Source organism: Amphiura filiformis, chromosome 8, assembly GCF_039555335.1.
Source record: "Amphiura filiformis chromosome 8, Afil_fr2py, whole genome shotgun sequence".
Taxonomy (NCBI): Eukaryota; Metazoa; Echinodermata; class Ophiuroidea; order Amphilepidida; family Amphiuridae; genus Amphiura; species Amphiura filiformis.
Window position 1 is genome coordinate 56,486 of NC_092635.1, and position 13,067 is coordinate 69,552.

Consider the following 13,067-nt stretch of genomic DNA (forward strand, 5'->3'; position numbering starts at 1 on the left):
GTTTGCTACCGAGTTCTATTTGAACTTGCCTTCAGATTTTGACTTGAATTTGTTTTTTAACTACAGCATGTAGTTTTCGCTGTTTGATTATATATTTTGTTGTCTGTCCCTGAAGAAGAGTAGTTTATCTGCTCGAAACGTCGGGTTTTTTTTTTTTTGTTGTCTGCTTATGTGCACAGTGATTTTCATCATTGCACACTTTTGTACTGTTTTCCTGACACTTCTGTGGGCTAATTGGCAATTTTTTGCCATCGAACTTTGCCTGTACCTACATTGGTTGTTTGGTTCTCTATGTCTGCTTATGTGCATAGTGATTTTCATCACTTGTTCCAGTGCACTTTTGTATTCCTGTTGATCCGTGTTGTTTTTGCAGGTTTAACACTTCTGTGGGCCTTGGAATTGGTAATTTTTGGCTATCGAACTTTACCTACTTCTATGCCTACTTTTGTTGTTTTTGTCCCCTCTGCATACCGTCTAGTCTGTATTTTGTTTCCCCACATCAAGTTGGTATACCTTGCCCTCTTTCTTTTCAGTAATAGCAATCCCTCAATGTATTGTCTTATTCAATATTAGATGATTTGTGCCACATGTTTATTAATAGAGTTTCCGTTATATCTTTATTTAAAGATTTTAACTGAGTCGCATTTAAGCGAATTAAAAAATGACGCTAATTTCAAAATCATTTTAAAGTTTGTCTTAATTTGTTGAAATTATTTGTTAAAAACAAATAATCATATTTCTTGTTATACTCTTTTTACAAACGATTATTTTGTTCAAACAACACTGTTTAACTAACAACTAAACACTTCGTCGGCCGTATCAAAATACTGACGTATTTGCAAAATACTTGAAACTTGAAAATCTAGCGATTTTCATTTGCCTCATAATCTTGATTAAAATATTATTGTCGATTAAAACCAGGTTAAACAGTAATGCAAATACATGGTGTCCCAGAATAAATTTGGACGTAAGTCGAGAAATAGATATAGAGAGATTGCGATTTCCAAACGTAGACATCGGACGTACGTTGATATATTCAAAACCACTCTCCTGTATCGAAGCGAGGTCACGTATTTAGCTATTTTTGAAGATATTCCACGTGTGAAATCGACGTAGATATATACATCGTTGAAAATACACAAAATTTGTCCATTTCACAATATGTTAAAGACAGTCAAAGATAATGAACATACGAAGGAAAGTCTAATTATTATTATGATCCTTTTTGTTTGTAACAAATCATTATAATAAAGGTACAGCGATGTGTTAAAATGGACTAAATTTAAACGCAATATTCATACGCAGAGATTGTCTATTGAAATGTGTGTGATACTTTGGGTATACAAAATTACCTTGCGATTTGACATTTTGGACTCAACGTAGCATTAAAACGTACGTTCCACCATGGTTCCACGTGGAAATAGGCTGATTTTACCTCGAGTCTAGGTAAAGGAAACGTAGAGAACGAGTGTTTCTCTACGAATGTTATAGTCAAAATATCATTTGTTTTTTGTACAGCTGAGGGGTGGTGCAATAACTTTGTGTATCCCCGAGGTGGTGAAGTATTATAGGGGGGGGCGGGGGCAAAGATTGGTTGGCAGGTCAAAAAGGGGGGGGGGGCAAGCATTTTTTTTGCAGGTCGAAAGTTGGGTGGGGGAGGGCAAGGAAATTTTGGCTCAGATATTTTAGGATCATTAGGAACACGTTCAAATATGCACAATTCCTGTATAATTTATAAACAATATACACTACACATAAAAAATACTACTACAAGGGATTTTCAACATATAAGAATCAAAACAATCAAGTACCAACATGCACAGTTTTGTCCTTATATCACTTTTGGGTTTATAACAAAATGTTTTCAAGCCTCTATCGTGATTGGCAGCTCCATAAGACATCTCTTTGATAGCTGATAATGCCCATCTATTCACCAAATGGCTATTAACTGATGAGCACTGTCATTATGCTAATATGAAATCATTGTTTATCAACAAAGGCGAGGGACTCGTCTGTCGATATGCTCAAACAAACCGCTACACTGTTCAATGGCTTTCTTGTACTAAACTCCTCAACAAAAGTTTGGAAAGTTTTTTTCAAGCATCTGTATCTCAAATTATCTGTGACATATTCATATCGTGTTGCATATCATTGGATAGCTACAATACTCCGCTTTACAATGACACCCCATTTGAAACAATAACATTTTTCACGGCTGAGTATACGCCTTGTGAATGTAGTGGGGTCTCAAAAAGAATTTGCCAAATTGACCATTATTCTGTGCAGCAAGCTGCAATCCCATATCTTCACAATCTGGGACCTAATGCAATCCTCCAAGATGACACCGCTCGCCCCACATAGCCACGGTAGTCAACGACTACCTACAGAATATGGGAGTAGAGTCAAAATGGCCTGCCATCAGACCAGACCCGGGGGCCAGACCTCAACCCAATTGAACACTTGTGGAACCACCTTGATCGTGTTGTGCGTGCCAGAGAAGCCCATATGCAACCGCATTGAATGATCTGCGACGAATCCTTGTTGAAGAATGGAATGCCATCCCATAGTAACGTGTAACCAGGTTGGTGAGCAGCATGAGGAGAAGGTGCCTGACTATTGTGGCTGCATGTGGGTTTTCCACCCGCTATTGAGGTTAGTGGCTAGCGTTGTTTGAGCACAGAATAATGGTCAATTTGGCAAATTCTGTTTGAGACCCACTACATTCACAAGGCGTGTACTCAGCCGTGAAAATTATTATTGTTTCAAATGGGGTGTCATTGTAAAGGGGACTACTGTAGCTCTCCATTGATATGCAACACGATATGAATATGTTGCAAATATTTGGAGATACAGATGCTTGAAAAAACTTTCCAAACCTTTGTTGAGGAGTTTATATGAAATATGGTGGGCGATTTGAAATGCACGTGCCCTGAGCAAACTACGATGCATACGCACACTGCAGGGCAAAGAACAATGGAAATTGTCATAATTCGCGCGCATACTGCCGGGCAATGACGTCACATGTCAAGTGGTCTATACCCGATCAATGTTGGAGTTGCCTATAGCCTATATGTTTAAAATTCAATATGGCTACCGAACTGTCATGTGGTCCAGTGGATTAGTGCGCTGGACTTCTGTATTCATCATGTAGCAGCGGCGTGGGTTCGAGGCCCACCTGTGCCGAACTGAAATTCCATTTTTTTAAAAATTAATATTAGGGAAATGAGACTGGGTGAATTTATGTATGACGTAGAGAGGATTAAGATCCCTTTATTGATCCCTGACCCCACCGACTACCCCGGGCTGATTTCATGCAAAACAAATCACCAGATGACTGACTATAGGACATAGCGCCACAACACGAGCGTTGGTAAAGTATGTAGCCTCACTGCAATACATAGCTACGTAAAAACGTACGTGTTAACGTACGTAAAAACGTACGTCCTACGTCTACGTTTGGAAAATCGCAATCTCTCTGTAAGTTACTGAAATCGGTTGACTGATTGCGAAGAAATGAGTGATTACATAACGCATGCGTTACTTCTCTTCATTCCAAGTTTGAAAGAAAGATCATTCAACACAATGCGCACTAGTGGTTAACTGTCAATGCAATGGGCTTCATATTTTGTTCTGTGAAATCCTTCTCGTTCTTTTTAAACAATCTGTTTGCCAAACATTAGGTTTTGTTCAAATTTGAAAACCTGCACGATATTGAAAATGAAAGCTTGCATATAAGATGATGTTCGGTACTTGTAAAATATCTTTTCACGTTAAAGTTGATATAAATGTTGCATAAAGAATATTGCATAAAGAACTCCAGCTGGCTTAAAAATTTCTCACACACATTATTTTTTGGATTATTTCCAAGAAATTGTAATGCAAAGTTTAAATCTGTTAAAACTTCAACATTAATGTTGCATGGTATCAAAAATCACACGTAAAGCTGTAAGCACTTGATCATTAAAACTTCAAAGTTAAAATTTAACATATTTGCACAGCCTAAAGAATTGAAGATGGAAAGCTTCCAATTGCAGAAATCAAAGTTTTCTCGGACAAAATGTTATCCATCTTACTATTGGTAAATTGTGTTTACAAGTCCAATAATTTACTCACGTTTTTAGACGTTTCATCTTCCGATCGGAAGACTTCATCGGTAATGCGATGAACCAGCAACACTCCTACTCTCATCTCCAGAGTGAATAGTTCTTTGCTGTAGCTGGTCGTATACATGATTGACAGAGTATGTCCCTTCATCGCGTTTGATAACGTTGCCCCCCCCCCCTCCGTTTCCTGATCCAGCAATTGCAACCCGTTTCCAGCTACTGCAAAGACTTGTACACTTATGAGAGTATAGGAGTGTTGCTGGTTCATCGCATTACTGATGAAGTCTTCCGATCGGAAGATGAAACGTCTAAAAACGTGTGTCAATTGTTGGACTTGTAAACACAATTTACCAATGGTATGCATCCTAACAATCCTAATGAACTTATTCAAGGTGTTATTCATCTTCAATGAAAGCATGAATAACATACTACAACACCGTCCGATTATAAAATAGGTAATGTGTACTAAATGAGGTACACAAACTTTAGCGGTGAGCGAGTATGAAAAGGCGCCTGTTGATCAAACTTGGAGTGAACTGCAATAATGCGCGCATTATGTAATCGTTAATTTCTTCGCAACCAGTCAAGCGAATCAAATACAATTTTCATATGTGATGCAAAATAAAATAGACTATGCGCTACATTTTTAATTATTTGATTCTGATGTCTATTTCGCGACTTACGTTAAATTTTATTCTCTCGGTAATTTTTTCTGGGACACCCTGTATACTATATTTTCAATATAATTCACTTATCACTATCAAAGCATAACTTATTCTGCAAAAAATCAATATTAAATAAAATACGTCACTATGTGAAAAGGACTAATGTCAATTTCGCCGTTCAAATGACAAATACGTCGCGCAAATACGTCAGTATGTGAAACAGTTGCGCAAATACGTCAGTATGTGAAAAGGACAAAACAGCAATTTTGCCGTGCAATGACAGAGTCACGCAAATACGTTAGTATGTGAAACGGCAAATTCTTCAAATTGCAGATACGATATACTGGGCTTGCGCAGTATAGGTGATTGGCAAATTACGTCTTTATGTAATGCGGACATTTCAAGGTTTTGTAAATACGACATAATTAAATTAATTAATATCTTACTAATTAAGCTACTTTGAGGCATGGTTTTGGTGAAAATATAGAGTAGAACATAACAAACTAATATACCAGTTTTCTCAAAATGTTAAAAATTTCGAATACGTCAGTATGTGATACGACCGACGACTTGTTGTCAATGCTTTTGAGCATATTGCTCAAAAGTTCTAACTTCTTTTAAGCACGCAAACGCACATACAAAAACATTATACGGTCATCATGGTAATTGAGTTCTCTGAGAAATCGTTGTTCATTACCTTTTAAACCCTTGGAAAACTGCATGGTTCTAAGTTAAAATCTTAAATTGTTGTTGAGTTGTCTCCTGTGGAACCTAAAATGGTTCTACGAAAGGCTAGAAAGAACCACTTTAGACCTAATGAAATGGTTTTGAAAAATCCATAAAGAAAACAATCCTTTTCTCATGAGGGTTTTACATGCAGGATCGGATTTACTTTTTTCAGGCCATGTGCCAGGCTAAAATATAGGGTCCCTTTATCCTTGGCTATCCGAACCCATGTGTTACAATTTTTCTTCATCTTTAATTTTATTTGGATCTTGGGCCCATTTGGCCCTGTGGTAAATCCGACTCTGCATATTATATTTATACAGGCTATCCAAGAGCCTTTTTTTTCTAAGAGTGTAACAGCGGTGTTAAAACTTGTTTTATCCATGCATGAAAAAAGGGTTACGTATAATTGTAAAGGATATACTAATTAATTTAATATATAAACATGATAATGTTTGGTCCTAGATAGTCTTAGTAATGTAAATTAAATATAGCATAAATACACGTATGCCAATATTGACATTTTCCATTATCATCTGTATCACAATGCTTGGTGCCCATATCAGTTTCCAATTTTCAGTGATTAATGACAAGACTACCGTATCAAAAGGCAACATTAGACATCTTAGATACACCTTGTTTAATGTTATTTTTATGTGTGTCATAGTTTAAAGTGATCCCACGTTGTATTTGCAGACCGTTGTGTTCAAACACATACAATCGGATGGGTAGGCCCAATATTATTACCACATCACCACAAGGCTCCGTGGTTTTGCAAAATACCCTAAACTGGTTCCCTGATGCATGCAAGTTCCCACTCAACATGTACACGCAGGAAGGCTTTATACAGCAATATCACGGGAGCTCTTAGTTTTTGGACTGTACTTATGCGTTAGTGGGGTCTCAAGTACTCATTACAAGTGTTCAAAAGTTAAAAGCTTGTGAAAGAAGACAAAATAGGGTTATAAAGTTTGAAATGAAAATTTGGAAACAGTCATTTTTGGACAAGGAGATCAACCTAGCTTCTCTTTTGATGTTCACTGATGTATGCAAACCCCCAAACTTCAGCACGTCTCGGAAGCCCTTGTAGTAACAAAAAGGGTAGTTCCTGACAGATGCATAAATCCATTAGAGTGTGGCATTGGTTATTTGCACATGAAAGAACATAGTCATTTCGTGCACGTATTAGAGTCAAGCGGTAGCATGACCAGCAAGTTTTAAAAAAACGACTGATAAAGAAGAATAAACAGATGCGCCGCGAGACTATATTTACACGGAACAAAACGCTATTGTTCTATGCTATTTTTCGCTGGGTACAAAGTATATCTAAAACCATACTAAATCGTATTTACTGTCCAAAGTGTCATATTTTAATAACTCTTTATTTCTAAAAGTTACACCAATCTTACAGTCAATCCGATTGTTTGATAATAAACAAACATTCTTGCTTTATTTCACGCGGTATTTCATAGCCAAAATTAGTGGCAAATCATAGCTAATCGTACTGATATCCACAATCTTTCGTCACTGCTACAGCCACACATGGCTGTCACTGTCGCACTAATTTTTCAGATTCACTTTCAAATATACCCAGGCATTTTCCTGGATACCTTACATACAAATTCTGGACCCCATTCGCCAAAAAATCAAGTTTTACACAATTCTTTTATTCTTTCCGGACCACAGCATATATTCATATTAATAAATACTCCACTTTCACACATCGTAATAACGGGACGTCCCCGTGGCGAAGTGGTTAAGGCCATGGACTTCTAATCCATTTATGAATTTTGGCTCAAGTTCGAAACTTCCCACCACTTTTTTTAAATGTTTTATTAATCATTTTATTGTCGTAAATCAAGAATAACACCATTTCGAACATCCATTGCTATTGTGATAATATATTTTTTTCATCAAACAAACATGTTTGATTTTTTTATTCACATTTAGGCCTAGGCCTAGGGCCTACTTTCACCATCCAGATGCTATCACCATGCCTGACTATCATGGCATCTTCGTCAACTGCCGCTGAATATTGATATCCAACTAGATTTCCCCACAGGGCTATAAAGAACCACAAAGAATTGAACCCTACTGGTAGCGCTGTGTTGTAGCTATATGGGATGAACTAGTTAGCATCATATATCAAAAAGTATAAAAGCTATGATTTTAGTACTTGCTCTATGTTTCAATTACTTATTCTTTTCCAAATATCTGAATCTTCAACCCGGTACAAGCTTTAATAACGAGGGAACATAAGAAATCCTACCATCTATCCAAACTCGCCGTGTATGGCAAGCTAAGCGGCTCAGAACGTGGGACTAGCTACGCGCAGCTTCTTTCTCGTTACGTGCAGCTTATTAACCAATCAGATTCGCGGTTTTAAACACGTGGAGCTGATGTAAACATCCTCTCTCACAAATATTACGTTGTTAATTTTTGTAAATGAAAATATCTGTAGTATATCAGCAAAAAATGGTATAGGTGCTATTAAAGTAATATCTGAACAGAATGATGATTGTTCTATATTTAGGGGCTATCATTTTCTTCGGAAGGGGATCTCAAATATAGGGGGTCATACTTTTTTGGAAAGAAAAATATGGGGGAGGGGGGTCATAAATTGATAATGACAAAATGTAGGGAGTCACAAGATGACTACAGATAGTGTGTTTATTGTATTCAAAAAGACTGATTTCAATACAATTTTAGCCTGTCTAGGAGGTAAGGTGTATCGGTGGTGGGAGTCGGGGGTCATAACATTTTGATGCCGAAATAGTGACGGCCGCAATTTATTGACGCCGACTTTTTGTAAATTTAGGAACCCCCCGTTCCGAAAAAAATGATGACCCATTTTACTCTCTCCATATTTACACAGTGGCATGTGATATCGCTTTCCCTGCAATATCTTTACACAGCGCTTTACATCAGTAGTAGTAGTTGTTGTTTGACCTTCATATCCCCTGCACCGCTAATACAGCCCGAGTATAAAGTTACTTGCTATTATATTAAACACGGTGTAAACTTGGAAACACTAAATAAATATGCTTTGTGTCATTTTAGCTAGGCATTAGCAACATGTTCTCTTGACACGTGCTGTGATTTGGCCTCCTTTACCAGTTCGTTATCTATGCTAATTCCGTAAATTAATTACAAGATAATAATTGTGAAAGAGGATACCTATAACTATACTACGCGCAGCTAACGACCCAACCACGTGATTAAATTTGACTATTTTGATTGGTCAAACAGCTGCTCGTAACGAGAAAGAAGCTACGCGTAGCTGTTCCACGCTTTTGGCCCCCTTGGCTTGCCATAGCCGTGTTATTCCAATGCACATTTTTCTTCACCGGGCAGCCATTTTTTGGTCGTATTTGGAAGATTGGTGTCATAAAACCGTCATAGGTACAAATTTAGTACTTTCTGTCAATCAATTATGGCTTATTCTCTACATGTCAATCTTTAAATAATTGGCATAGTCCTTATAATAACGGTGGTCCGCCTTGATGAGTAAATGACAGCAAACAGCTGCAAACCAGTGAAAAATACCCCCAAAACTCGGTCAGTGGAGCTCCGCTCGTACATATCAATAGCGTCATTATCGATTGGATTAGTCGTCCGTAGCGGACAATTCGGTCGCTCATTGGATCAATATTATCAAGTGGTAATAAATTTGCATTGGACAATAGATTACTATATAATGGTTTAGTACTGCATAGGCGAAAGATCGCCAACATCTGCCGCTGAATATTGATATCCAACTAGATTTCCCCACAGGGCTATAAAGAACCACAAACCTTGAAATTTGGATATCCAACTACATTGCCTCGCAGGGCTACAAGGAATCACACTCCACGAAATATCCAACAAGCTTAAACTATAAATTAAGCTCCCGATACAGGGCAGGACTTAATAAGGGGAATTAAAATCACAAAACGCGAAAGATCGCCGACAACCGCCGCTTAATAGGGGTATCCAACTAGATTGCCCCGCAGGGCTACAAAGAACTACAAACCGCGAAATTTGGATATCCAACCAGATTGCCCGCAGGCCTATCGATTATAAAGAACCACAAACCGCGAAATATGGATATCCAACAAATTAAGACCCCTAAGGCCTATCGATTATAAAGAACCACAAACCGCGAAAGATCAACAACAACTGCCGCTCAATATTGATACCAACTAGATTGCCCCACATGGTTACAAAGAACCACAAACCACGAAATATGGATATTCAACAAGCTTAAACTATAAATTAGCTCCCGATAGAGTGCAGGGCTTGATGAAAACCACAAACCACGAAAGATCGCCGACAACCGCCGCTTAATAGGAATATTCAATTAGGTTGCCCCGAAGGGCTACAAAGAACCACAAACCGCGAAACTCGGATAGCCAAGTAGATTGCCCTACAGGGCTACAAAGAACCACAAACATTAAAACACGATTATCTGGGGCATTTAGACGCTTCCGTAGTATAGGCTTAAATATATGCGCATTTACCAGTTCCGACATGAAGTAGGCCTAAATCGGATTTACTCTATGTGTGTCTCTCTGGCATTGTCAACATTGGGTGTGTGTTGTTCATATTTACATTTTCTTTACATATTTACGTAGCCTTGAATAATTAAAGTATATTAAAATGTTTATTGATCATTGTGTACGCCTCTGAACATTACAGTCACGCGTGACGAGCAAGTTTTAAAAATAAACGACTGATAAAGTTTCGTTTAATTATTTATTGTCATGAATCAAGAATAGCAACTTCAAACATCCATTTTCGTTTTATTCGTTTTATGGTGCACTTCGTAACCTGATGACTTTCCAAGCTTGGAGCTGCTTGGCTACATTCATAAAAAGAAAAGAAATCTACCAAAAAACGTTGACAACGTAAAGAAATCAGCAAGTTTAAAAAACCCACCTCGGCTCACTTTTTGAAACTTGGTCCCATTTGTAAAAGGTACTGATTTAAACTTTATCATATTTATATCAATTTAAAACATTTCCAGAAGTGTTATATGTATCTTTAATGTGCAGATGCGATATTAATTTGTAAGCTTTCTGGAACGACCTGAAAGGTTATTATCTTGTTCTTGCATGATAAGCCAATATCTTTTTGTGTTTTGTTTTATAATATCATGATTAATGATTGAATTAAACGAATAACAAGTAGGCTTGTTTGTAATCTTGTTGGAAACGCTGTATTCTGTTGAAAAACACTGATTTGCTGTTGGTGTTCAAATGGGACCAAGTTTCAAAAAGTGAGCCGAGGTGGGTTTTTTAAACTTGCTGATTTCTTTACGTTGTCAACGTTTTTTGGTAGATTAAATATACAGTAAGCCAAATAATTAAGGTATCAGTTGTGTTCACCCCTGTATATCCTGAATAAAGACAAATACGTCATAAAAACAAGAAACCAATACGTACCTGTACTCTTTAGCTCTGATTTAAGTCCTCATTTGTTGAAATTGGTTGAGAATTAAAGAAACGGTGATCTAAAACCTAATGAAGAAGCGAAATCAAAAGTTGCACTTTTGTGTTCTAATCAACGAAAGCACGTCGCTAGTTTTGTGCTAATCAATGGAAGCTTGGCGCTAGTTCTCTTGTTCGTGAACGCTTTGGGTACAAATCAATAGGGCATGCAGTGCAACAAACTGCAACTTTAAAATTGGCATTTTCCTTGGGTTTTTGGATCGTCGTGTGTTTATTTCTTGAACAATTTCAATGAATGAGGCCCTTAAATGCGAGCTAAAAGATGCAGCTATTGGCTGCTGGTTTCTGTCTTTGTGTAGAATAAACAGGGAGTGATTATAACTGGTACCTTAATTATTTGGCTTACTGTATGCCATGTTTGAGTAAAATTCCAAATAAGTAGCATTCACAGCACATGGTGTATTGTGGGATGCTGTGTAAGTCTTCTTTGGGTATGCCCTGCTAATCATTTGATACATCCTGCATAATTAAGTTAGTAAGTTCATCTAAAATACTTCATTAGAAATGCTCTATCGTATATAGGCCTATTTCAGCTTGATTTTGAAGACTATGGACATGATAACCCATGTGGCTCGCCAAGTTGACACGCTCACCCCAGTTTAGTTCAAAATATATAGTTTTCTTAAATCGACAATAGACCATCATATAGGTAACCGTGTCTTATTGACAAGGTAGGTGTGATCGGAGTTAGGAAGAGCTCGTCGTAGATGGTAGACAAAATAATCCATAGCGTACATCTGATGTGGTAAAACATAATGACATGATATCAGGTAGTCCGAACAGCACTCTAGGCCCTGTAATATCAAAATATAAATACACAGTATTATGATTAATATATGAAGCAGTCAAACCATAAGGCAATATTGGAAACAAATAAAAGATACATATTGGTTTCATAATGTACGCTTCTCATAAGAGTTAATAATTGAAATCAGTAAGCCCTGAAACCTCTGGTTCAAGGTGTTTCTCTACGTCATTGTTTAATTGGAAGAGGAAATGGGTAGATATATCCGTAAACTGGTTCCATTTCTATGACCGTAGAACACTCGGTAACATATTGGTGTAACCAGATCCCGGTTAGAGCAATATGTTTAAATCAATGAACATGGGTTACATTGACATTTGAGAAGCAAACGGATATATAATTTCTGGCTAGGATTGGTCCTGGTTGAGGAACGAATGAATAAAAATAATGAAATAATATATATGGAAGCCCCGTTTTATAATCTTTGATTATTCTGTGTCAGCTTTGTCTAATATGTAAGGGGATGGTCAGTGCTGGACTCATAGGTGGTAAAAATACAAGACTCAATTAACCGTGAGCTGGTCTAACTATCCTGAAGATACATTGTCACACATAATTAAAATCACCCGACACCTGTTGCAAACGCATATATATAGTTGGTTACAGAAATGCGCCATTTTTATTTGGGTCGTGCTAATATTTGTGAGGAACCACAAATCAAAGCATTATGTGATACAGAATTGGTCAATTTGATACTTTACAAAATAATCTATACAATTGCTAAACTATTGCTATATATTTAAAATCGGTTATTTTCCCACAAGTTTTAGACGATGCGAATTTGTTTGGATGCGGTGATTTTTTTCTGCTTTCTCTTTGACCATTTAAGAAAGGGTTTAAAAAGAACGTTCCATATTAATTTAAAGAAATAATACAAATACAAAAACTAAATGTAATTTTTGACTTTAGAGTCCTTGTATGACTAGATTTTAAACCTGGAATATGCGTTAATATAGGCCTAAATAGGCCAATTTTAAAATGCTTAAAACATTGATTATATTTGTATAATTTCTTATTGATGATTGATGAAATATCGTTCAATTTGTCGGGTTTTTTTATTCAAGGTAGTTTGCACGCGCGCAAAAGTGTATATAGAAATGCTTCACCGATCGTTAAAAATTGAGATGAGCAAAATAACAACATTGTATGGAGTTTGCATGGTATTAAAATAGGCTATTCCAGTTGAAATTCAGACACCCCATATGTATAAACCTTAATCTTTCACACAATGAGTGTGAATTTCAAATGGGGTTACCTCCCCGCTGGCCCGGGGGCATTT

At 37.1% G+C, this 13,067-nt stretch overlaps 1 protein-coding gene across 1 annotated transcript in view; it reads right to left on the bottom strand.

Moving 5' to 3' along the window:
• Positions 1 to 10,819: 10,819 nt before the first annotated feature.
• The window catches only part of LOC140158189 (glycoprotein-N-acetylgalactosamine 3-beta-galactosyltransferase 1-like), a 33,571-nt gene continuing 31,323 nt past the window's right edge, over positions 10,820 to 13,067 (bottom strand). The window contains exon 3 of the mRNA XM_072181320.1: positions 10,820 to 11,777. Within this exon, the coding sequence (XP_072037421.1) occupies positions 11,625 to 11,777 (153 nt within the window). The 3' untranslated portion in view covers positions 10,820 to 11,624. The remainder of the gene's footprint in view (positions 11,778 to 13,067) is intronic.